Source organism: Melanaphis sacchari, unplaced genomic scaffold, assembly GCF_002803265.2.
Source record: "Melanaphis sacchari strain LSU unplaced genomic scaffold, SCAv2.0 Contig51_pilon_pilon, whole genome shotgun sequence".
Classification (NCBI taxonomy): Eukaryota; Metazoa; Arthropoda; class Insecta; order Hemiptera; family Aphididae; genus Melanaphis; species Melanaphis sacchari.
The window spans coordinates 1,217,916-1,245,875 of record NW_020271353.1 but is presented as its reverse complement, the minus strand read 5'-3'; the positions used below and the strand labels follow the sequence as shown (position 1 = coordinate 1,245,875).

Here is a 27,960-nt window from a genome sequence, read left to right as displayed (position 1 = left end):
TGTATGAATATGTTTATTAAAAAAAAAAAAAAAAACAGAAACGCGGTATTATTTCCTTGAATGATATTCTTGCATGTTGAATGGTACACAAGTTTTAGAATTGTTTTGCTGTACTTATTCAAAGTCATCTGAATTTTGTATGAACATAAGTAAAGTTAAAATTGAACTAGAGTCAGAACAGTATGGTGATACACTTCGTGGATAGTCAGATAGTTTTGTGAATGCATGGAATGGTTAGAAATAGGTTGAATAAGTTGGAAATGGTCAGCTACTTTGGTGCTTGAATTTCTTCATTTGAGGGGTTTTCAGGTAACATACTAAACAGAAACTTTTTTTATGAACCTCTTCTTTTTGGTATTTCGTTTTTTCGTGTCAATATAATTAATGAAACATTGATCTACCATATCTGAAATGTTCATCTTTTTTTTCTTAAATTTTGGAGAAAATACTTGTTCATTAGTCATTACTGATTTTGGTCATGTTTAAGCTTTCTGCAGCTATTTTCTTTGGTGTTTTTGACTTTATCAGTTTCGTTAAATTCGTCGTCCACAACATTCTGAGAGGAAGAAAGATTTCCAGAACTATCTTTACTTCTGACTCCTTTAATATGAGGTAAAATATATGTATATATTCAGTTATATATAGTATATTTTAGAATCCTTTCTTCCGAAACCACTTGGTGATTGTCTTTGTTTCCTTACAAACACTGTACGAAGGTTCCTCAATTGTTCTTTGCAGTTTTCTGCTACAACGAATTTATTTCATTATTAATATTAATATTATAATTAAGATTCTAAAATTTCATGGAATTTATTGAATGATAAATAATAAAAGTATTTATACAAATTACAATATATTTAAAAAAATGATTTTAGGTATTTGGCTACAAATTGCAATTTTAATGACTTGGCATTTTATTTTTCGAGGTAAAAATACTATCAGTAAAATCATTGCTAACACAACAATACATATATGGTAATGTTTAAAAGAACAATAATATTCCAGTGAAAATTGGAAAACAATAGCTGATAGATTTCAAAATCTGTGGAACCTTCTAAACTGTTTAGGTACATAAAAATATGGTTGTATTATAATGTACTATATTATTGACAATTAACTATTTTTTTTTTCAATTATCCATAGGTGCTATAGACGGGAAGCACATTAAAATATAAAAGATTCAGAAATCTGGTTCATCGAATTTTGACTATAAATCGTGTACCATTCACTGGTACTTGGTCAAGCAGGGAGAAACCTGACTCTGAAGTTTTTAGAGCATATCGTATAGGCCGATAGTTAGATAAAAATAGTCTTGAGATACCAACAGGTATCAAATTTCCTCATGACGAAGGGGATATACAAATGTTTCCTAACTATTTTGTCACGGATGAAGCATTTCCTCTCAAGTCCTGTTTGATAAGACCATTCAAGAAGAGTACTTGATAACAAAAAGAGAATTTTTAATTATAGATTAGATAGAGAAAGATAAACAATCGAATGTGTTTTTGGAATGATGGCTAGTAAATTTAAGGTACCAAGTACACCAATTTTATGTGTAAATAAAGAAACAATAAACAATATTACTCAATGTACCTATGCATCAATTACATAATTTTATTCTGATCAGAGAAGGTAGAGCTTATCAACCGCAGTACCATAATTATAAGGAAATTGAAATAAATATAAATATTAGAATTGAATTAGAAAACGAAAATAACAATTTACCAACTAGAAATTCAGTATCCGGGTTTAGAGATTACCTATCCAACTACTTTGTACAACAACAATCTGCATTTCCTTAGCAATAGAATTATTGTACATCATAAAACAATAGTATTAATTATCTTATATAATATTTATTTATTTTTTGTTATAAGTATTTAAGCTGTAGTGTTAAGCATTAAGCTTTACATTGAAATAAAGTGAATTCAAATTTAAATTAAAATTACAAATATGTACTTTTCAAAACGAAAAATAAAATTGTAAAATATACTAATAAAATATTTGCTATTATATATTATTATTATTCAATGATTAATAATAAATATACCTTTATCCTTTAATGATTTTGCCACACTTTCCTATGCCAAATTATTTATATCTCGTCTAGAATAGTCGGGTAATTTATAATTGTACAAACAAAGGTATTTTTCTATTTCTTCAACAAGTTTTGTTGTAGTCAGGATCGTCTTTTTTAGCCATATTTACCAAAATCGCAGACGACCGTTGTAATAAAACTGAATATGTTCAGTTGCGTGCGATTCTTGACGACGCAGTCGCCACAACAATAGTAGCGTTGCGTGTATGGGAGAAATACTACGAGTATTTATAAATATTGGAAATACAGACGCGATATAAATCGCCAGTTTCTTCTGTGGCACTAGAAGGAAAGCTGCTTCAACAGTATAAAAGTTTTTGATAATTATATCATACCAAAACATCCATTTGAAAATTAAATACAAGCCCTCACTCTCAAATCAATTGTACCACAGAACCTCACTAATATAAATAAAATTAAAAAATTAAATAATTTAATGAGAAATTATAATGAAATCCAAAATCACTACGGCCACATCTCAGGTTGTCGTGTCAACCGGTCCTCTCTCCATTTCGTGTACGCAATACAAGAGCTTGGTGGCTTATGAGGGAGAAAATTGCGAAACATTTCATTATTGCTATTTTACGACTTCACGTATTTATTATTTTATTTCATATTCATATTTCCTCCTCTAATAATTGTCCGTGGCGTGCTCGACATTATTGGTTTCCGCGACGAGCTCGTAAGGCTAGTTGGTCCAGAAAACTTTTTCTGTAAACCATCTACTCTAACGATTTAAAAATACAGACAACTAAACCAGATCATTATCATGTCATTGTCTACTTTTTAAAGAAAGAATAAGCTTAATACCACATGTATCAACTACGTAAAGAAAAATCCTTTCGTATCGTCATTCGTAATTTACACCCATTAACATCAACGGTTGACATAGAAATAATTGCCATTGAAGAGGAAAGATACACTATGCTTCAAGTAGTAAATGTTACCCACAAGATCACAAAAAATAAATAAATACATTTTCAACTTAACATCACTACTCCACATAAGAGTTAAAATTGAAGAACCACAAAAAAGAAAAGACACTGTAGAATTTCTCAACTCTTAAGAGCGCGGCCTCTCCAGGAAGCACTGAGATGCGTCTGCTGTGGAGAACACTATTCTTCGACCAGCTACGTGAAAGCTAGGACACACCTGTCACATGCAATCTGTACAAAGGCGATCATTTGGCCAACTTCAAAGGCTACCAGATCTACAAGGAAATCCATCAACTTCAAACATCTTATAAAAGACATGAAACTCACTTAAAAACTCTGTAAATAAATAAATAAATAAATAAGTTAACATTAAAAGTAAAATAACCTAGCAACCAACGCTTGCTGTTAACTCCTCTCCATTACCCCTTGTTCTTACGCACAAGCCACAAACAATTGATAACTCTTTTACCTTAACCTAACCAGGCATGGTCTTGAATTTTATTGATACCTTCCCACTAAAAAAATCACCTGGGACAGATCTCATCACAGCTGAAATTGCTCGTTATTTTAAACACTATCTTAAGGTTTTTCTTCCTCATCATAGAAAATATCACTTATGATCCTAATTCTTAAACCTGGCAAACCTTCCGATGCTCTGTCATCTTATCGCCAAATAAGCTTGCTACCTTTTTTTTTGTGAAACTGCGAAAAAATGATTTTAAAAAGAATTTGGCTTTCAGAATAAACATTCCACTATTCATCAAATATACCGCCCAACTGATTCAATCACCTACTCCTTGGAAAATAGATCATATTATTCTACTATTCTACTATTCTACTAGATGTAGCATAAGCCTTTGACAGGGTTTGTTACCCGGGTCTCTTACAACACAAGCTAAAAATAATTCTACCCCCCACCATACTACTAATTTTTAAGTTATATTTTAAAAATAGATTCTTTGCTACAAAAGTTGGATCTGAAATTTCAAATTTGGTTCCGATCTTAGCTGATGTGCCTTAAGGTGCCATCTTTTTACTCATCCTGTTTAACATATACACAGCCGATCAACCTACTACTCCTCATACTTCTATAACCGACTTTGCCGACGACAAAGTCATAAACATTTCAGAAAAAAATTCACTACTCGTCAGCCAACACTTACAAAATCACTTAAATCTACTAACAGGTTGGTTTTTTAAATGGAGAATACAATTAATAAACATTGAAAAATCATCCCACATCACCTTAACACTCAAAAAAAAAAAAAACACACAGTACCTCCAGTCTACCTAAACAATAAGTCATCCCTTCTCCCTCAAATGCCAAATAGGTACTTGGGTCTGATATTAGACAAAAGGCTTACTTGGGCTGAACACAGTAAGCAGAAACGTCTCATACTAAATGCTAGACGAAGAGTACTCTTACCACTTACAGGAAGACAAGCAAAGATTAAATTAAATTCAAAAATGCTACTTTACAAAACCCTCCATAAGCCAATTTGGTCTTACAAAATCCAACTGTGAGGAGCAGCAAGAAAGTCTAACATTTATAAAACCCAAACATTCCAATTGACTTCATTACGAATGATTACTAGTGATCTTCCGTGTGTTTTAAATAATACCATACATTCAGACTTTAAAATTCGTACCGTTCAAGAGGAAGCCAAAAATTCCTACAAACTATTCCGAAACCGTTTTACTAACCACCCTAGCCCACTAATTCTTGCTTTTAACTCCGAATCCACCTAGAAGGTTAAAATGAAATTAGAACCGTGACTTGAAAATATAGCCCTATTTCTCTCTAACCAGTAAGTGTTGCCACTGGGTGATTACTGCATCGTATTAACCATGTAAACGTAAATTTAAATCTTTAAGCATCCTTATTACAAAATTTGTATGTAATGAAAAAAAAAAAATTTAAAAAAAATAGTATTCACATTCATTGTTTCATTTTGTAAATTTTATTATCGACTATCGTTTCATTGAGTTGTTGCTTTGTGTTTCACAGTCTCGTGTGTTCGTTGTGTTCTCTGTTTCTTATCTTAAATGTAATATATTTTATTCTATGTAATTGTAATTAATAAATAATAAATTGTGATTGTAACTGTTAGTTAAAACTGTTTTCGCACGCAATAATATATTGGTACATATATAAAAAATAAAAATTAATATAGATAAATAAAAATAATATAAACATAAGTATATCAACTAAAATGTACAAACAAAGAATAAATAAAAAAACAGAGAAACATACCTACTAATTGAATAAAAATAAGAAAATTAGTGTTAAAATGTATTATAAGTTCATTATTTAAAATATTATAATGGACATTTCTAATCAAAATAATTTCTCTCCAATTAAATAAACTATTAAAACAAAGTAAATGTACTTTAATAAAATTTATTTAGCATTTATTTATGATATCGTATCTTTATAGTGCTTAAAGATCTATTTCTTTTTTTTTTTTTTATGTGGAATTCAAAGAAGTTATAAAGTACTAAAAATAACATATTTGAACTTTGAAGCTTAAATTAAATATAAATTATTATGGCCATGTGGTCGTTCTATAGTTGATTGTTGGCTTAAAATTATATAAACTAAAAAATATCATAGCTTAGTAGCTTCAATTCAAAATTTGAGTTCTATAAATTCTATGTATGGATTTAATAAAAAAAATATATTTTTTATATGTTATAAAATAAAAATTGCATAATGAATCATTTTTTAAACATAGCCTATATTCATAATAGAAAATACTAGTTAATATATTTATATGTTTTTATATTTATCACTAGTGAAATTTTTAATACAATCAAGACAAATCTATAATTATAAAGATACTTTTGGATAAGAAGTAAGTATTTATCTACTAATTATTATATTTACTATTAATCATAATACTCATACATACATGGCACTAAATCAACAGTAATAAAATTTAAACATAATATAAATTTAGCATTTGGTCTATTTTTTATAGTTGCATAATGTCAGATGAATAACAGTGTTTACAAGTTTATCATCTAAATAATATAATTTATGGCATGAATACAATTTATGAGAAAAGTCAAAACCAATATTTAATTTAATTTATATTTTTACTAAATTAATTTAAATTAGATTCAACATATATAAATATTAAATATTGATATGACTTAACATCCAGCTTATAATTCTCCAGTTCCTCATTAATATTCAAAGACTTAACTATTATGAACTGTTTTATTTTAATTAATAATACAATTTAAATTAGCTTAAACATACACAAACAATTTTTAAGCTTTGTACAACAATTATTATCTCACAGGTATACTCAACAGCTCATCTTTTTTTTTACACAGTTATATATACTCATAATTGGGAATTGATATTCCATCCATTATGACATAAGTATGATTAAGAGATTAACATTCCAATAAAAAAATAATGATAAGAACTATAACAACATTTAACATTATCCCTTAATTATTTATGTATTTTTATTATATATTATTAATAATAATAATAATAAAATTATTAGTAAAATATTTATTCATAAGCTCTAAATTTTCCTTTTTAATAAATCACTTGACAATGACAGTATAGTCCAAAAATCATTTATCCAACTACAATTTTTTAATTGCAAAATCAACAGTAAAAAAGATAAAAAAGCAAGAACAAAAATAATATTAAATCAATTGTTATCACAAAGTCAGAAAATGTTGTAACTATCATTTTGTAAAATAGATACAAATAAATATATACATAATAATACTCTCAACTAATCAGTTCTGTATAACAACAATGAGATATTTTTCATTTTTATATTTTTTGTACTAACATCATGCATCAAGTTGCATATAAATACATCAAATAATATAGTATAACTATATTTCAAACAATTTAGTAAAAAAAAAAAAAAAATATTTACAGTAAATAAAAAACATTCAGTTTTCTTGTTGCTTTACGTTTCTTTTTTTTTTTTTTTAAATTTAAAGTTAAATTTTTTCTTGCATTACTTTATAAATCATCCTTCTAACAGATTCTTGATTTTTATTTAAATGATTTTTCATTTCTTTTGAACTGAAAATAACATTGAAAATAAATAAAACAATGTAATGTATTACAAATTATGAAAATTGTTTTTTTGTGATGGTCACAAATAGGATAAACTTATATTTATAATCCACAACTCATTTAAATAATTGGAGTCATCAAATTTCAGATCACAAATAATATTGTACATTTAAAAGAATAATTTTGTTCAATATTAAAATAATTAAAATTCATATAAATATTTATAACTTACCATTTTTTGTTTATATTAATTTTTTCATGTTTAGTATTCAAAAATAATGTTACACTCAGTTTTTGAGAATCATCCTGACAAAAAATGAAATTTAATAATAATTACATTTAACTATGATTATTTAGAAAATTACTTTAGACTTTGGGGGATGAAACTGTGCTTCTAGCTCATGGTCCTCAGTCATTTCAGCAAAAGATTCACTTATTTCTCGTGGATAATTTAATTCATCAAATTCGTACAAACCACAATGTATTGCTTGAGTAGGGAATACCCCAAATTGTGATGCCAAAAGTCTTACATTTGTTTTTGGTACTATTTCAATTGATCCATAATCAACATATAATAACTATAAAAAAAAAAAAAAAAAAAAAAATGAAAATTAGGTCAATATTTTTGTAATATAAATAAAGATTTATGTTTAGGTAGTTGTAAACATGTGACGTGTATATAAATATATGATTATTATAAAATCTATGAATTAAAATATGTTATTTATAATACACTAAGTTATAATAATAAATAATTTTTATTTAATTTAAAAAAATAAAATACATACAAAATCACAAATCTGTTTTAACTTTAATTATAAAATCTATTAAAAAAAATTTATGACTATAAATAGATAAACAACTATATTTGAAAAATTTATAATGTTTACACACAAAATATCGATAAAAATATGTATAGACCATATTGACATGATTAATGCATTAGCTCTATTGATATCAACCGTCTAGCTTTTCTCAATACCTATTTACTTTTTACTATAAATATTACCAACACTGCAAGTTTTACAATAACTTCTAAACAAACATCTTAAAAAAATTCTACAGAACAAATAAAACTAAGCTTAAATAAGTGTTCAAAAATTATTATTAATACTCTGAAAAAGTTAAAGACCAATTTGCTTTCCAAAAAAATATAATTTTAAATAGTTGAATTTAGTTACTAATTATATATTACTAGTTATGTATTATTCAAAATATTATATTTACGCATATTATATTATTATTATATTTTATTTTTCAAGTTTTTTACAGAGTTAACAGTATTTAAAATAATTTACTAACTACACAAAGTGACAGAATATTATGCTCTATCCTCCTAAAAAAAAAAATACTAGAAATTTAGTTTAATTTTTAATTTCAAATAAAAACAAATAATTTGATAAAAAGGCACAGTAAACTATTGAAACTATTACTAAAAAATGTTTAAGATAAATTAATCACCAAAGACGTGTTTTTCAAGTTAAGTTTAGAAACAAAATAATAATGTTTTGAAAAAAAATTAAGTAAGCATATTAATATAAATATAATTTAGTTTTTAACTTTTCAGTATACATTTAGATTTAATTTTACTATATATCAGACTATTTGATACTTTCTATTTTTACAAACAAATATGGTAACTTCAACACACATTGCTTAATAACTTGTGTTTAAGTTAATTAAATAAACATTTTATATAAATATTAACTTACAAACTAAAACAAATTTTTATTAATTTTTAGATTGTTATAAGCTATATAAATTCAAAAATCTTAGTTACTTGCACATTTTCTTCATCGATTATTTTTAAAACTGTAGCTCTGTGCCATAGATTAGAATCTTCAAAACATGAGATACATGCCAATTCTGGAATAATTAGTTTTGGTATAACTTTGTACTTTTCTTCATTATCTTTGTAATACAGTCTATAATGATATAGAAGTTACAAAATTACCAAAACAAAAATATAACTATAAATCAATGAAATTATAAACCAACTGCAATCTATCCATGAAACTATTCAGATTATTAACTTCTGCTGCTAATTGAATGTAAAATGAACCTGGGTTGTAAATTTCAGCAACTATGACTTTTATATACTTTTGATCATTCAACTCAACTTTAGAATACTTAAACTTTCCATTGCAAATATCTTTGCCAGAGTAGTGTAAAAGAAAATCATGATCCTGTGTATGACACAAAACAATCCAGTAAAATGACAAATTATTTTTTTTTTAATTACAATATAGATAAAATATATTTAAAATCAATTTACCTAATATATTTCAATTAAAAAAAAATTTCAAGGCAGTTAAAGTATCGTACAAAATAAAAATTGAATTTTTATTTTCAACAGTTTTCAAAATTGTTCAACAAAACATTAAAATTATTGAAAAATCATATGATTTATATTTTTAGTAAAATATAACACAATACAATATGTCTTTTATTAAAAAATACAAACTATTTTTAAACATACCGGTAATAAAATAGTATTTTTATCACAGTTATCTATTTGATCTTTACTTTTAAAACATTTTGTATATGCAAAAGGATCTACTGTAAACAGCTCATCATTTTTGAATACAACCATTTTGTCTAAAGATTCAAACATGTGTTTTTCAGAAGAATATCCATACTTTTGTGGTTCATAAGCTCGGCCATATTCTGCCTGCAAAAAAATATAACTAAAATCTTGATTGTTAAGAAAAATTATTAAATTTAATATATTACACAGTACAAAGACATCAATTTATTGAATTTGACACCAGTCCGATATTTATCAAAGAAGTTTGAAAGATTATACAATATAGTCTTCGGAATATTTTTATAATACAGCGATGGATCTGAAAATATATTTTGTTTTTAATTAAAAATTAAAAAATTATAAACATACTTATTTTTATTATATATCTTATATCAGAGTCAGTTTGAATATACTTTTTAGATAGGAAATGATACGTAGATTATTCCAATGAAATAATTTTTATGCATAAACATTAAGAACAAATTTGAAAACTTTACTGATTAGTTAGACCAAACTCAGAGATAGTCATCAAAAACAAATACCTACTGTATTTACCTATTACAAAATAATTTTAAGTTATTGTAGGGTTTGCCAATAAGTCTTATATTGATGTAATACAACACTGTCAAAACATTGCTCTTTGAATCATTGAAGCCTATTGGTTTAAAAAAACCAATTCAATTCACTATAATGCTGTCTACAATAGCAGACACAAATATAAAACGTCTTAGATCACCATGTCAATCCATTAACCAACTAATTATTAGACAACTTTAAGGATAACAGATATCTCTAAGTAAACTCTAAAAATATAATTTATAGAATCATAATTTGCAAACCTTAAATATAACCTCGAATGATTTGATATTTAAGTAAAATAATTTACTATAAAATTTAATTTCAACAATAAAAATAGAATCAAAAATAAATTAATTAAAAGAAAAAAAAAAGAAAAAAAATGATCAAAAAAGAATATAAAGCTAAAAGTTCATATTGACCAGAAGGTATTTTTGTTGATGCAATTTATAATGTAACTTTAGATAAAACTATAAAAATGATTAATAAAATATACTATCTATCTGAAAATATTTTAAAGAGATGATACATTTTTTCATCTGATAAATTTAATGAAGATAACTTCTTTGATACTGGTACAAAAATGTAGAATTAATAAAGAATGTCTAAATGCCAAATATATTTTCAAAAATAGTTTTGAAAAATTAAATTCATAAAACGTAACACATTTTGTTGATTAAAATATTTCTGAAACTGAAAATGATTCTGAAATTAAGATAGAAGTAGAAAATTTAAATTGCAATTTGTAAGTTAAAATGACTTACTAAATGATGCACTTAGATTTTAATCAGAATTTTTCTAATCTTTATAAGATTTATAAAGCTATTTGCACATTACTTAATCAACTACTTTTACAGTCAAAACTGGCTTCTGGTAATTAAAATTAATAAAATCAAAGCATAAATCAATAACAGAAGAATTGAGACTTGATGATTTATTAATCTACTGATTATAATTTTATTGATATATATGCTTTGAAATTAAAATAATTTCAAAATGAGTACTAATCACATGTATTTTATAATTTTAATATTTGCCTACTTTTAAATTAAAATTTAATTTCTGTTATACTAAATTATATTATTATAATATGTTTTAGTAAGGTAATAAATAATAATGAGAAAACAATTTTTTTGTTTTTGTTTTTTAATAATTTATCAGGTTTTAGTTTGAAATTTTTATTTTTATTTGACCATAAGTTTTTTAGTTTAAAATAGATATTAATATTTATTACATAAATACATTGGAATAAAATACATCCTAATACTAATTTATTATTCGTTACCAGTATTTTTTTTTTTTAATTTTATATTTTTTATATGTTTGAGTTAATATATTTTAATTATATGACATTAACAAATTCACCATACTAACCGTCTATGATATTTTCAAATTCACTTCGTCTATCAGCTTCAAATAGAATACATTCATGATCATCATCAGTTACTTTAACATAAAATACAGATGGTAACTTGTATGCCATATCTCTCATACTTTTAAATCCATATTCAGAAAAATTAAAATGACTGTTGTATTCTTTCTATAAAATAATTAACCAATAGATAGATAGTTGAATCAATCAATCAATCATTTAATCTAATTAAATTATTTTTAAAGCAAAAAATAAATTATTATTATTAAATAAAAATTTAGATACCTATTTAAAAATATAAGTTTAAGCTATCAAAGAAGTTTATATGACATATTTAAATAGAACTATTTATTAATAAGTAAAATATTATCAATTAAATTATAAAATAAATAAGTTTGAGCTATTATAATAACAAATTTATTATACAAGTTGAATTGTTTAGCTAGAAGTATTTTTTAGCAAGCATCATTAAAATGAAAATATTTTGAACATTTATTATTTAATTTAAAAAAAAAACAGGTAAAGCTCTACTATCATACTTAGATGCTACCAAAATACAAAAGTGGATTGATATAATCTAGTATTTAGACATGAATAAAAGTGTAAAAATTACTAAATAAACTAAAAGGTAAATTCTTCTAGTCAAGATATAACTGCAAGCTATTAGCTATAGCTATTTTTTCAGTTTTAATGGAAAACTTCAAGAAAATAATCAATAAAATGCATACAGTATTATGCATATCAAAAAAAACTTTCAATAAATAAATAAAACTTGCCAAGTTAATACTATCCTGACTGATTGGCTTAGTGTAGATAATCTTTCTAATGCAATCAAAGAATAGAAAATGGTAAAGCCCTAAAGATAAATAAAATACAGTTGAAATACTTACATAAATCAGACCCAAAAGCTCATCTTTGGTAAGTAAATATCTTACGTGCAATTTTTGAAAGTAGAAAAATCTTTAGATATTGAAAATGATATATTATAATAAAACTTTTAAAACCAAGAAAAGCTACTTATAATCCAACTAGTTATCAACTAACTTTAGCAAGTATGCTATCAAAGTCAATGAAGAGACTAATTCTAAAAAAAAAATAGCCCCTATCACAATTTTGTGCTACCTTCATTGACCTTTTTCTAGTTTAACATATGTAATGGTATGGAAAAGCAATTTGGTATGAAAATTAATAATTATCAAACATTATCTTAAGCCCACATTTAATATGATACATTAGAACTAGCTTTAAAAATAAGTATTTTTGAGTATTTCTTGGAAACCAGAAAAGCAGTACTTAGAGAAATGAACAACTCAAGGTTCTATCCTAACTCAAATTATGTTTAGTACACATACTTACTTATTATAAATATACCATTATTTAGAGTATAAAAATAAGGTTTTTTAGAGATTCAAAAGAAAGAATTGACACGAATATAAAAGGGAAAAGATACAGCAGTAACCTCTATACCAGCATTTCCTAAACTTTTACAACCACAGCACCCTTAAGAAATAGTTTGTGTTATGCAGAACCTCTATGTTTTTAATTTCAACTCAACTCCAATTTTTCTAAAAAAGAAAAAGAAAAACCAATACTCTAGAAAATCAAAAAAAAATGTTTTAATAATATTTTTTCCAAATATAATAAAAAGTAATTTTCTCAGTAATCATAAACATCTGATGAAACCCTTGAATTGTTCTACAAAACCCTAAAGTTTTGCGGAATACACTTTGAGAAACATTGCTCTACATGTCTAAGCCATGTTAGTGCGATTTAAATGAAAATCCTAGTAAGAGAATCCTGGTTGGAAAAATCCAAAGCAAGAAAAAAGAAGTCAGACAGTTTAAGAAAGAAGATACCAACTTTAAAATATGAAATGTGAACCTGAGGCATAAATCAAAAAAGTTAGAGGACCCATGCATGTATTTTTTTATATTTTGTAAATAATGTAATGCTGTTTCAAACAATTAACGATGGTGCTTAGTGGTGATAAAAATAGACAAGGAAGGTTAGGTTAATAAACTCATGTAAAAAGTTGAAAATTTAAAGAGAGCATGTGGTACTGGGCGATAGTGTACAGTTAATCCAACACCTAATATTAGACTGCTAATTATAAGGCAATATAATAACGATCTAGAAAACTTCATCAGGGTAACTCCAGAGACAATGACCTTGCTAGACTCTTTAGATATTGATATTTAGTGTTACACATTATTTTAATATTAAAATGTTTATTAATGTTAATTAAATTAATTTAATTTATCTTTTAACTAATACTAAGGTATTTTTATCCGATGCTATTGTTATTTGTATGACAAACAAATTAATAAAAAATAGACAATTTAATTGGTTTAATCAAATACTTACACCATAAATATCCATAAAATCATTACATAATATACCATCTTTGTGTTTACTCAAAATACTACGCATTTTTACTTTCATCGTATCCAATATTGTATCAGCGTCATACATTTCAAACAAATCTATTGACTTTATACTACTGAAATGCAAAAAAAAAACACCAAAATAATCAAAATTGTAATTTGAGGAAATAGAGTTAGACTTAGCTCTAATAAAGACATTTTATTGCAACATTATAACCATAAAAATGTATATAAAGTACAAGATGATTTATTTAACATAAAGCATTCATTATTTCAGAAAAAACTGACCGTTTTTGAAAATATATTAAATTTTAAATAATTTTAAGCCATTACTACAAAACAGCAATTTGAAATAAAAATCATAATTTTCTTTATTTTTTATTATTATAATTTTTTAAAACATGCATTATTCAAAATTAAAAATATAAGAAGTATAAAAACTGAAGTACTCCAAAAATGTTCTAATTTAAAATAAGGAATAAAAATCGCGATAAGACATAGTATAATTTTTTTTTTTTTTAGAAAAATGTTGTTTTTAATGTCTTGAAATTATGTAATATAAATATATTTAGAAACATTTATAGTTTTTTTAAGCAATGAATGACTTACATTAAACACATCACCTATTATAGTAAATAAATAAATTTGATATTTAAAAAAATTTTCAAGTTGTAGTAAGCAACTAAACTTTTAAAAATAGTTAAATTTTTTTTTAAAAATTACAATTGCATTAAAAAAAATTTCAAGTAAAATTATACATAAGCTGTTATAGTATAAAATTTAATTTTTAATATTAAATTTAATTTGTTTTTTAGAAATATTCAGCAAGTTTTTAACATTTTAAACAAGTTATAATAATATACTCTCTTTGATAAAGCAATAATAAAGCAATTCTTAAACATTAGAACTACTTCAGTTCCCATAAAGTATATTGTTATACTGTTATATTATTAAACTAAATTAATAGAGTATTAGGTCAACACTCAACTCTAAATTAATTCCAAATTTTATCACAACAGTATATTAAAAATACAGTATCAATCTTAAGGGATTTTAAATTATATTATACTAACTGTGCTTGGCATGATTCATCAATAATAGGTTCTTTATTTTTTTGATGGTCATCTTTGTTTGATAAAAGTTCAGACACAATCTTACTCTGATTTAAAATTTTGCTGGTAATAGCTGCATTGTTAAATATGGCTTAAAATATAAATAATAAATTAACATTAAATATTTAACATAAAATTAATAGTATGAGAAATGTATTTAAAAATAAAGTAGGTTTTAAGACATAATAGATATTCTACACCAGCGGTTCCCAAACTTTTTCAGCCTCAGAGCCTTTTTTTAAGGAGAAGTTTCTCGTGGAGCCACAAGAAATATTTAACGTTCATTTGCATTTGCCTGTGTTCTATGAAGCATAATTAACATGAACTGTGTACATACAGACAATAATGAACGGAGCCCTTAGGAAACCATTGCGGAGCCCCAAGGGCTCTGCGGAGCATAGTTTGGGAACCGCTGTTCTACACCATACATAATTTCAATGTTTTGCGTTTATAATACTTTGTTCGTTTACATGAAAATCACATAAGGCATAAATACATAATATTTTAATAACAAAATAACATTTAAAATTATTTTAATAAATCTTAAAAAAATATTAAACTCTTCTAGTAAACACCAAAAATTCTAATAACTTATTGTCATTTAATAACCATTAATTGTATTGTTAAAAACTTAACAAATAAAATCCAATGCAATGCCGTTCAACTAAAAAACAATTGTTTTTTTTTTAACTTACATGTTTTATTAAGTTGTCGTCTAATAGTTATTTTTGGTTTCAATATAATTTGTTTTTCTAAACTCACAATACTGTTGGTGGAACATTGATCTTCTAGCTACAAAAAATGTGATTTGATTTATATGAAATGCTATAAAGTAATATTCTCAAATTAAAAAAAATAATTACTTTAAACATGTCTGGATACAGACGAAAAAAATCCATACATGTTCCACATGAAAATTTTTGAAATGGAAAGGTGTAACCTTGTTCGTCTTCAAATATGGCTAACACTTTTTTGACAGTAATTGGTTCATGAGATCTTGCTATAATAGCAACAATGGCACTTTTATAATCATCCTTTTGTGATTTGGTATAATCTAGATATACAGTAATAATCCCAAAGTGTGATATTAATATAACTGCTTTTATAAAATAATTTATGAATTAAGATACACATAATATTGTTTATAGTAGAATAATAAAAATCATCATCTAACTTTTTTTTTTGTCATGAACATATTTAATAAGTTAAATAGTAACTACTGTTGGATTTTTAAAAACTGTAAATAATAAAATAATTATGTATTAATTGTTAGGCACTTACTTAACTTATCACTATTTGCTTCGCATTCTATTTTGGGCACAATCTATAAAATTATAAGAAATATATAACTATTAATAAAAGGTTTCTGTATAACTTATAAGTTTATAAATTACATTTATCAAAAAACATTGATATACTTCTTAGAATAAAATTATTACCTATATTATTTAAATTAATTTATTATCCAAAACAACATTTATCAAGAATAAGAATTTATAATTTAACTACAACTGTAAAAATCACATCTTAAATTATATTTGATAATTAATTTGCAAAAAAGAATTCAAACCGAAATATTTTAATTTAAATAAACATAACTTATTATACTGTTGAGACAATTACTTGTCAATAAACAGCATTAGTTCAAACATTCAATAGTGTTAAAGTATGGTAAATAACATTATTTGTGTTTGTAAAACTAGTAGTGGTTTTTATTTTTAAAAACTATCTTAACAAGTTACCACCAAATAATACAATTAAACTTAACATAATTTATTCTTTAAAAAACAAGTACAAAATTTATCTATTTACTATTAATTCATAAATTAAAAATATTACTTTAATATAAGTAACTATAGAACTTTTTAAAAAAATGATTGTGAAATAAATTATATTAAAAATCAGAAAGAATGTTAAGAGAACATAAAATTTTTTTTAAAAAGAATGAGTATTTCAAGTACGCGGCATGAAATGAAACTTCTTTCTCTCTATAAAGTCAAATCAAAACGTTTAGTCGATTGCTGCATAAGAAGTATTTGCATATAAATTTTGAGGGCATTGATAAAAACTGTTGGCTCAATCGATTTTGGCTTTGACGAAAAAGGGTATAAATTATAATCGTAGAAACAAAAAACCATGCTTGTACAACTAGCTAATGTAATGTCCAACTATAACACATTATTATCCGTTTTTTCTCTGTACACTCTGTTAAGAAGTTTAATTTCAAAAATTTAATTATTACTCATACATAAATGAACCTACTAAAAAATTTAAATTATAAATAACATTAAACATTTAAACTATCCAATAAAATTTAAGTACAAGCAATGATTAAATAATAATAATGTTTACTTTATGATGAAAAGATTTAGAAGTAAATGGTTGAACTTTTGACGACACCAATTTATTTTCAACATTTTTTTGAGTTGGAACTATGTCATTATTCTTTGACTCTGAATCATTTAAATCTAGAATATATAGATAACAATTAACATAAGATTAAAAATCATAATTATAATTGAACATAATTTAATTTATTTAAAGAATTCTTAAATTAAAATGTAATTGAATATTATATTTTTCCCTTATAATCAATTCTCTGCGTTATTTCTATTTTTAACTAATAAAAATGAAGGATCTATGTAATAATACTATCCCATTTCTATCGTGATTTATTGAATAACAAATTTTAACATAAGTTTCTGGTCACTCAATGGTAATAACAAATCTATTTTCTTGGATATTCACCTTAAGTATATGAGCAAATTTTTCAGTTCCCCAATTGGTGCACAATCTAAAATTGTAAATAAGCTAAGGGCATTGGCAGCTTTTAGCTGACAAGACATAAATAAAATACTAGAATCTGGATTAAGCTTCCAAGACCCATTAGTTAAGATTTATACATAAAGCCTGGTTTTGACGAAGAAACCTCATCATATACTTTTTACCTTAAACTCTAACACATCAACCATGTATATCACCATCTCTAATTCCAAAATTTTTAATATTTTGAATTTGATTAGTCATAAAGAATCAAGGTTTGGCATTATTATGTTCTAGCACTCTTTCTAGTATCACTATTTAATAATTTAATTTCAGTGATTAAAAGCGCCTCCACTTTTCACAAGACCACCGAGTTTCACATTTTGTCACTGATTGTTATTAATTAATATGTCAACAGTGATATATGAAAAGAACCATTCATAAATAGATAATAATGTTGATAGAGTTGTATTTTAAAAATTTTATGTGATGACAAAAAATTCCAAAATATCTATGATATACGTTTTTAAATTAATATAAAATAACTAAAATTGTAATCATTTTATTAAAATTAAAATTTAATAAAACTAAAAATGTTGAAAATTTTAAATGGCATAAATAACTCGAAAAATATTTTTTTTTACTTATTTTTATGACAACAATTATAATATTATAGTAAAAATCTAAAATATGACATAAAGTAATATAAATTTTGATAAATTTACCAACAATATCATACATTTTTCAGTACTTTATTAATTAAATACTATATTAAAATAAAAAGTATAGCTATACTAACATTTTATTACTAGTAGTCATTAAATTTATGATATATTAATTAATTTAACAAATATACTAAATAAATGGTAAACCTACCAGATATAATTAGATTTTCAAAACACGAATCATCTATTTCATCAAAGTTATCATTATTTTGTTCACAAAATGACAATTCCTCATTTTCATCAACAATATTATTCAGATAACTTCCAGATATTGGCTTTGAGTATTTTCTTGTACCAGATGTCTTAGATGGAAATATTTCAAATGAAGAATCTTAAATTAAGTATAAAATAAATTGTAAAAACATTTTAAATAATTATTTCCTGATTTTCAAAACATAATTTTTTTAAACTCTCTATTACATTAAAATGTATAAGTTTATTACAATGAATATGTCTATAATATGTAATCTAAGCATGTGCAACAGTAAATAAAAAACTGGTAGATAAAAACTAATTTAAGTGATGAAAGAAACTTATAAAAAAATGTATTTTAATTTTATACAATAGGCTTTTTACCACACACACCAAATACATGTGAAATATTTAAGAATGCATGAGTCCACTATAAGCTTTTTGAATAAGTATGAAAAATAGTATCCTTAACTTCGTGTACTAACTAAATTAATGAATAGGAAGCACTAAACCCAAGAAGATTTATGAATTAATGGAAAATAAAACAAAGTTAATACTGCATTATATATATATGAGTTTTTATTTAAATTATTGTAATTTTATAAATGATCAAAAATACAGACATGGTTATTAAAGTTATGGGATATTTAAAAAATATAACAGAATTTGATTAAAAATGATAGATATGGTTATGTGAATTATGTGATACTGATTGATTCAAAAATTAATTGATAAATAAAATAATTCATGAAAAATTAAAAACTATTAAATTTCTTTTAGAATAACAAATTTATGACTTATTTTACCAATTTTTCATAGACTTCCATCAAATATGGAAATGCTTTAAGTTCTACTAATTACACAAAATTAATTTTTTTAATTAGTTTATTGTTTTAATTGTGATGTCTAATAAGTAATAAGGTAACTTTAAAAAAAAAAAATAATAAAGAGTGGAGTTGTTTTAGGGTTAATAATAAATGAAAAGTTGTTGGGTAAATAATTTACAAAAGCAAATGTATGGATTGATCGATTAACTACAAATAATAATAATAATTATTATTATTATTTTAAATGGTAATAATTAATATCTAATCATTGAAGACAATGTTACAAAAAATATGTAAATAAGTCTGAAAAAATCCCAAATTAAAAGTTATACAAAACACAATCGCGATATTTCATTATGATTGTGATAAACTTATAAATAAATTATCATATATTCAGGGTTGGGCAGTATATTTGTTGCAAGAATCTAAAATAAGTATCTTAGATACAATTGTAACTTGTATCTAGTATCGCGATACTGATTTTTGAGTATCTTGCCCATCCCTGCATAAATTCTATATTATTTTTATAGTTACTTCATTCACACAAAAATTTTAACAATACATGCAAGCTATAACAAATTTATAATTTATAAACATTATAACAAATATACTTTTTAAATTATTACCTTTAAGGTGAACTCCTCCTCTATCGATATAGATAAAATACTTTAGCATGTTTATAGATTCTTCAATATTAATTGTACCCAATTGTTTATAGTCTGGATGGTTTATTAAAAAAAATTTTAACGTTTTAATACTTATTACCTATAAATTAGACAATATTTTATAAAAAAAAAATAATTATTATTAATGTTATAAACAAAACTTACTTCTGTAGTACTAAATAAATTTTCTATACAATTCTTGAGGTTTGGTGTTACAATACCATTGGATTTTGAGTTAAAAGATTTGATTCTGACATGATCATATCCACGAGCACTGTTATCATTCCTTGGAGTGCTTGATTCATATCTAGAGGAGCTAGATTCATATCTAGGAGTATTATATTCATATCTAGAACTGGTATACTCATTTCTATAATTATTGTGATTGTTAACACGGGATTTAAAATTGGCAGACTTCAGCAAGTGATTATTATTAGTTCTTGTAGTAAAAATATTTCTTTTAGGACGCTGCTTTTTAGTTTTTTGATTGACGACAAGTTCTCTAAGGTGTGACGTCTTTTTATCAACAATAAGTGTAATGAAAGAGTTAAAATTCGGGTTTGGCGGTATCTAAAATAAAATAATATCAACTATAAATAACATACATTTAATTTAATTCAATAATGAATAACCATATACATGAAACCATGTATTAGTAAGATTGAAAGCTATATTGAATGCATAATAATTTATAATAATCATTAGCACCATGTTTAATAATTTAGTGCCCTGAAATTTCTATATCTCTTTCCCATTTTCACAAGACAATTATTTATTTGTTTATTTATATTTATTAAAGCCCTTTTAGGCAAAGAGTGTAAATAAGTGATACTGTATAATATAGAAGATTAATAGTAATAATTATAGAATACATGGAATTATGACAAAAAATATTAAATTTTAATTTCATTATTTATACAATATATCAATTATACCATTACATTATACTCGTATATAAATACTAATACATATCAGTTATTTATCCAAAACCTACACACAAACAGCATAGTTTAAATTCATTCTCAAAATTATAGTCAAAAACAACACTGTTGCAATTTCATAACATACAACTTAAAAACTTGTTAAAACTGTAAGATTGTGAGTGGGATGGTATATAAAAACTAGTAGTCGATTGGGCATTAAAGGCAGGAACTTGCCAGCTTACTTTTTCAAGTATTTCAGGTGAGCTTAACTTATTACTTAATAATTTATAAATGAGTGACATACCACTGAATTTATGTATTGACGTAGGAGAATGTAAACTTAGTTCACGTCCTAAGCAATCAACTGAAACGTTTAATTTAAACTTAAGTGACAAATGTCTTAAGAAGTAATATTGGACATTATTCAAACGTTGAATTAGACTATTTTGGTAGAGGCTTCAAATTATGGATCTATATTCAATGCCTGAACAAACAAGTGAACAGTAAAAGGCCTTCAAACAAATAATATTGTTGAAATGACAGCACTGCTGTCTAACAAATTTTAGCATACGTATAGCTTTTGAATAGATATATGATATATGTTTGTTAAATGAGAGGTCATTAGAAAATATGTTGCCAAGATCTTTAATAAAATAAACTAACTTGATTGAGTGTCTATCTAAGGAATATTTGTAAATTAGAATTTTTATGTCTAGTAAACAATATTATGGAACATTTATCAATATTAATTTTTAATTTGTTTGTTATACACCAATTTTAAAATCATACAAGATCAGATTGTAATTTTTCATAGTCATTTACAGAGTTATTAACTTTAAATACATTTTCATATTATTGGCAAATAACGAAAATGTACAAAAGTTGAATAAAAGTTTAACATAATATATGAATAATAAAAAGAGCAAAGATGAGCAATTATAAATAGGGCTTGGAATTTAGTGCTTTTAAAAAGAACTAAATATGCATGCACTTATGTACTTATAATATAAATAAACGTTAAAAACATGCACTTATTTTTTTTTTAACTCACAATTCTTATAAATATTTTTATATTTTATAATATGTACTAAATATTTATTGATAAAAAAGGTAAATTGTATGTTAACTAAGGATTTGAAAAAAAAACACGAAACAATAATATCTAATCAAAACCTTCAAATAAATATACATTATAAAGTTTTTTTTTTTTATTATTGTCAAATTTTTAAATTATATTAAAAACATATCATTAATTATCAGATATGTTTTAAATAATGGTAAAACTGAAGACTACAGTACTCTCTCGTTAACACGAACTCGGTTAACACAAATAATTGGATAACACGAACCAATTTTTCAGTCCCGAAAAATACATATACTTGAAGATAGGTTTTTTTTTATTTTCACGGTTTACATGAATTTTTTGGTCAACATGAAACTTGAACAAAATTTCCAAACCATGTCATTTTTTTGATTAGCACGAACAGAAAAATTCCATAACCACTGAAATAATCAACAAGAATATTGATGAAGATTGAAATATATTATTAGCTGTTGTTCCAGTTTTTAATGAAAATGCTATTTCTTTTTCAAGTTTTATACTATTGGATGATAATGCCAAGGTTTGCAATGATAATGCTGAAGAAGATGAAAACCCTGAAATCTTAGCTCAAGAACTTGAACCTACTGAACCTCCAACAGATAAACCTTCTCGAGCTGATATGTTGGCAGCCTTTGATAAGCTCGCCAAATTTTCCCAAACCATTGCAGAGGTGAACTGCAAATTCGATGACCAATTGAACAGCATCAGAAAACAGTGCTTGGAAAACTATTAAGTAATACTCACACAAAAACCCATCACCAACTTATTTAAACCATCCACTATTCTATAACGTAAGTTTTAATTTAATCGATTTAGTCAGTTTATGAAACGAAATTATTTCAATTTTTTTTAGTTTAAATTCAATGTACAATAATAATTTTTATATATAACTTGTATGCATGATACAATTTAGTATGTAATTGATAATTTAAATAGATAAAAGTAATAAAATTAAATAAAATTAAAAAATGTAAAACATATATGAATGATTGGAAAGTGTGTTTCTGAATTTGTGTTTTTACAATTTAACAAAATTTTATGTTTATATTTCTTGTTGTAATTTTTGTTGTTACTACAGTATGAACTAATTTTATTAATATTAGTGTTGGATTAAATCATACAAAAAATAATGTAATAATTTTAACTATTATATTATTGTACATTTTGAGTACTATTGTACTTTAATAAGGTATTTGATTTAAACTACTCTGATAATTCAAATTCGTTTTTTTTAAGTATAAATCATTTAACGCAAACAAATTTGTATTAAACGTATCGGTTTACACAAATTTTTTTAACACGGACCGGTTATTTTGCGGTCCCGTCAAGTTCGTGTTAACGAGGGAGTACTGTATGTTCTTAAAACTAAATAATCACTAAATATGCAAAAATATATATCATAACTTTAAACATTATTTTGTATTGTCATGAAATTAATTTCAAGGTTATTTAGCAATAAATCTAAAAGCCCCCCCAAAAAATTACAAATGCAATAACTTCCAAACCTTTATTATAAGTTATTGATTCAAGAGAAATTATGTAAATTGATTTTTAGAAAAAACACAGGTAAATTTTAAAATTGCAATACTTATTTTTTAGTGGCTTAAAAGGGTATGGCGAATAAATGAAATAGTTCAGTAAGCAAGTCTAATATAAAAATTAGATTAGCTGTATGAATGAATGGTTTACTTATAATCTTTGCACTAAAGCATGAGCAATCACAAATCAATAAATATAATGGCTACTATTTTAAAACACTTTAAAGTTTAAAAACCATATATTGTACATAGTTTAAAATTTTAACTATAAACTGGATAATTCTTTTATCAAATAACACTCAATATTTTGAAATCTAATAATTTTGAAAATATTTTTATACATAATTATTTTTAATCATAATAAAACAACACTTTTCAAGTTTTTAATTTTTTGAATGAAAGTATACATTTTTTAATTCATATTTTGAAGCAGAATCTTTTTCTAATAAATATTTTGGTAAATACACAGTTTTTGAGTTTTAAGTATACTGAAAATTATGCAAGAAGAAATATTTTCAAAAATGTTAAAATTTATATAATGAGTATGATTTGATGAAAGAATCACCCTGTATTACCAAATACTGCCAAAATATAATAATACCTAAAATATTGCCAAATAAAACTGTAAGACATAGCAGTATCAATAATGTGTTAGTTTTAACATTAAAGATGATTAACTTCCTAATAAACTTTTAAAGCTAAAAACACTAAATTTTTTTTTGTATATCTGTTATTTTTATATTTTAATTTCAAGCAAGATACAAGTACATAAAATAACACAATTTAAAAATTTTCATATCTAGTTTTAAAATTTAAATTTAAAAAATTAAACAGACAATGATACCTCGAAGTTTAAAAATAATTGGTAGTTGACTCTAATGTTAAAACTTATAGCACAAAGTTTGAACTGCTAATACAAACAGTTTTTACTGAAAAATTGTTTTATTAAAAAATTAACATAAAAACCACTTGGATTATTAAATATCAAACTTGTAATTAATTAAAATTAAAATCTAATCAGTTCATATTTTTACCAGATAATAATTAGGTCTAAATACAACTACTTTGTGTAATGTCAACAATTCCCTTAAAAAAATAAACAAGTAAAATAACTATTACTTTTTTTTATGCAAAACTTAAAATGCTGTCCTGTACTTATTGAAAGCAATTCCCTAAAATAGACTTTGATGATCATCTTAAAAATATATTGCAAATTTTTAATAGAAAATGTAATTTATTTAATTCATCAATCATGTTAAAATACTCAGCACTAGTTAAGTTTACTGAAGAAAAGTTTTCAACTTACTTTTAAAACATCAGTCATATTTTCTAGTAACTCGTAAATAGTATTGAACCCTAGATGTTTAAATGGTAAATTACAACCTTCATAATTATTGTATTCATTTAATATTTGTGAGATTGTCATTCTATTTGGAGAGCTAGTTAAAATACTTCGTATAACCATCTTTAAATAATTTAAATCTGGTTGTTCCATGGTGAATAAATGAAATACCTATAAAAATATACATATATTATTATTACCATAATGTTTCTAATTTTGGTATTGCATAAAAAGAATATTTCATATTTTTAAATTTCATAAATTTATAACAGTTAATAAAAGCAAAATAGATAAAATAATTTTTAACTAATCATACTTTGTGAATTTAAAATTAAAAAAATATATAATTATCAAGTAAGTTGTAAATAAACTTTGATTGATACATTTAACAGTGCTAATAAAACATTAGTTTAATAATATTTAAAGTATTCAAGTTATAGTTGGGTATTTAAAATATTTAGTAGCGTTACTTTAATGTTTAGGAGTAACAGCTATCAAATTTAGATATCAATCATTACCAGATAGCTTCAATATATACTAGGAACTTAAGACGTGTTCTTACAAAATTTATTTTTTATATCAATCAAATATTTTATTCCTTTTTTTAAGTTTAATATTATTAAATATTAATAACTTTTAAAGATCAGTTATATGTCAGTAGTGAACATTTTGAAATTTTAATAAAAATGCTAGAAAGAATTCCTTAATTGTTTAAAAATTTAAGTTTATATAAGTTATTAATAATTTTTTTCTTAAAATATTTCATAATGCTATTAATATTATATTAAATCTTTTTAGTATGATTTACAAATAATTTTTATTATTGATAAAGATGAATTCTTAAGAGTTTATTCACTGTAATACATTATTATTAACTTTTATTTAAAAATTTTGAAAACAAAATACGACAAATTTCAGATAAAAATAAGTGAAGAGACCAATGTGTTGCACAATATAGTAGCAGAGTGATAACAAAAAGTATCTAAGTAAAGTGCGGATTTGTATGCATTTGCATATTTATTCTGATTGATCATATGATATGTTAAGTGAGCACAAAATTTATTTCTGACATGATTTAAAAAATGAAACTCTTTTAGTGCATATTTTGACATTTTTCTATTTTAAAGACTTATTTTACGATTTTTATTGCATATTTCATCTTTTGTGCATATTTTTAAGTTTTTTAAGACATTTTTCAAATATATACTATTGCAGTTTATTATAATATAAAAAAATAAATATTTTATTTGAATAGTTTCGATTAATATCAAAATAACTTAATAAGTATAAACAGTTTTTCCAAATATGACCTTAGATCAATAATCGGCGAAATAAAATATTTAGATTAATCTTATCAAAATAAGAAAATATTAATTATGTCAGTGATTGAACACAAACATTAAATTACTATTGTTAAAAAAAATAATTTTTTTATGCATATTTTTATTTTTTAGCGCATATTTGGTTGGTTTTTAATGCATATAAATTCACGCTCTAAATATAAAATGTTTAATAGTAACAAATCTAAATAAAAATAATGTTGATAGATTAAATGTAATCATAAATAAATATTAAAAATATCAGTTATTAAAAGATGTCAATGATGTTAGTGTGATACTAATTGTTGCACTGAACTTATTCGGATCATCAAAATAAGCATTATGTAGAAATTGGTAATCGTACTAACCCCAATGTACCCAATATAGTAAATAAAAATAAATAATCTTTAGTTAATTATAAAAAATATAAAAAAAGTCAAAGTATTAATTTATATTAATTGATTTTAAATAATAGACGTAATAATAAAAGAATAATTATAAAATTTTAAGATATTTTTTTTAATTGTACAAACCTCAAAACTGAATAATGTAGAATAAATCAATGAACTAACAAATAATGTAGGATCTATTTGAACATTCCAACACAGTATCTAAAAAATATTAAAACCATTAGACGTGATATTAGTGATTCTATTTTATTTTTATTGTAATAATTATTATAGTCCAGAACATTTGACAAAGTGCTAAATTCTGTTAAATACAGCGACGCACATAGAGCGTCGTAGATTTACATGATTCGCCAACACACGAACGACAATACTTACATAGTTACAAGTTCATATTTACAGGCTGTTAGCCACAAAGCACGTAATATGATCTTCGCGGGGATAACTGACAAGAGTGTTGAAATATTAAAATTTCTCACAGCTGTTAAACGTTTGAAATCGGTTCAACAATTGGCAAATATTTCACTATTTAGCAACGTGTCGTATGATAGTGACAAACTGACAAATTACTAGAATGAATACCGATAAAATGATAATCAAACGCAATAAGGCTTGGAACGTCAAACCACGTTATGCGTGTCCATGTGAAGATGTATGTAATATGGACTGGTCACAGAGTCACTGGAATGAGATGCAATCATATGAACGTGACTATATATGATGTTATTACACTGCACTGGAAATCGCTGTTATCAGTGTTTATTTTCCCGCGGTTCTATTATCACGCGTTTGCGACAACTGTTCTGGCTGTAATCAATACACAAACATGGACATTAATCACGGCTAGAGATTTGATTAATAAATAATAATAATTAATATTCTTATTAATTATTATTTGAAATCACGACATAAAAAGTAATAAATACAATAATAATCGGTATGAAATTGTTTTAACAGTGAATACCGTGATTAGTGACTACGTGTGGATTGCGGTTATCTTAGGTATGTCATATAATATCCGTAATAACCATTGATAACCATTGACATATTATTATATTTAATATGGATTATGGATGCGGCATTGTCGGAAGTTGAG

The 27,960-nt window shown here is 24.2% G+C and overlaps 1 protein-coding gene and 1 pseudogene across 1 annotated transcript; both read right to left on the bottom strand.

Annotated features, from left to right (window-relative positions):
• Window positions 1-48: 48 nt before the first annotated feature.
• LOC112599502 lies at window positions 49-2,202 on the bottom strand (annotated as a pseudogene).
• A 6,674-nt stretch (window positions 2,203-8,876) lies between these two features.
• LOC112599489 lies at window positions 8,877-27,570 on the bottom strand. The gene is given in 18 exon segments (XM_025346409.1): window positions 8,877-8,992; window positions 8,994-9,015; window positions 9,089-9,276; window positions 9,570-9,761; window positions 9,824-9,936; window positions 11,568-11,733; window positions 13,930-14,065; window positions 15,023-15,152; window positions 15,757-15,853; window positions 15,925-16,115; window positions 16,343-16,385; window positions 17,414-17,529; window positions 18,701-18,880; window positions 20,195-20,333; window positions 20,399-20,803; window positions 25,103-25,309; window positions 26,991-27,068; window positions 27,243-27,570. Coding segments are annotated over 16 exon segments (2,334 nt in total). The 5' UTR covers window positions 25,292-25,309; window positions 26,991-27,068; window positions 27,243-27,570; the 3' UTR covers window positions 8,877-8,965.
• Window positions 27,571-27,960: the final 390 nt, after the last annotated feature.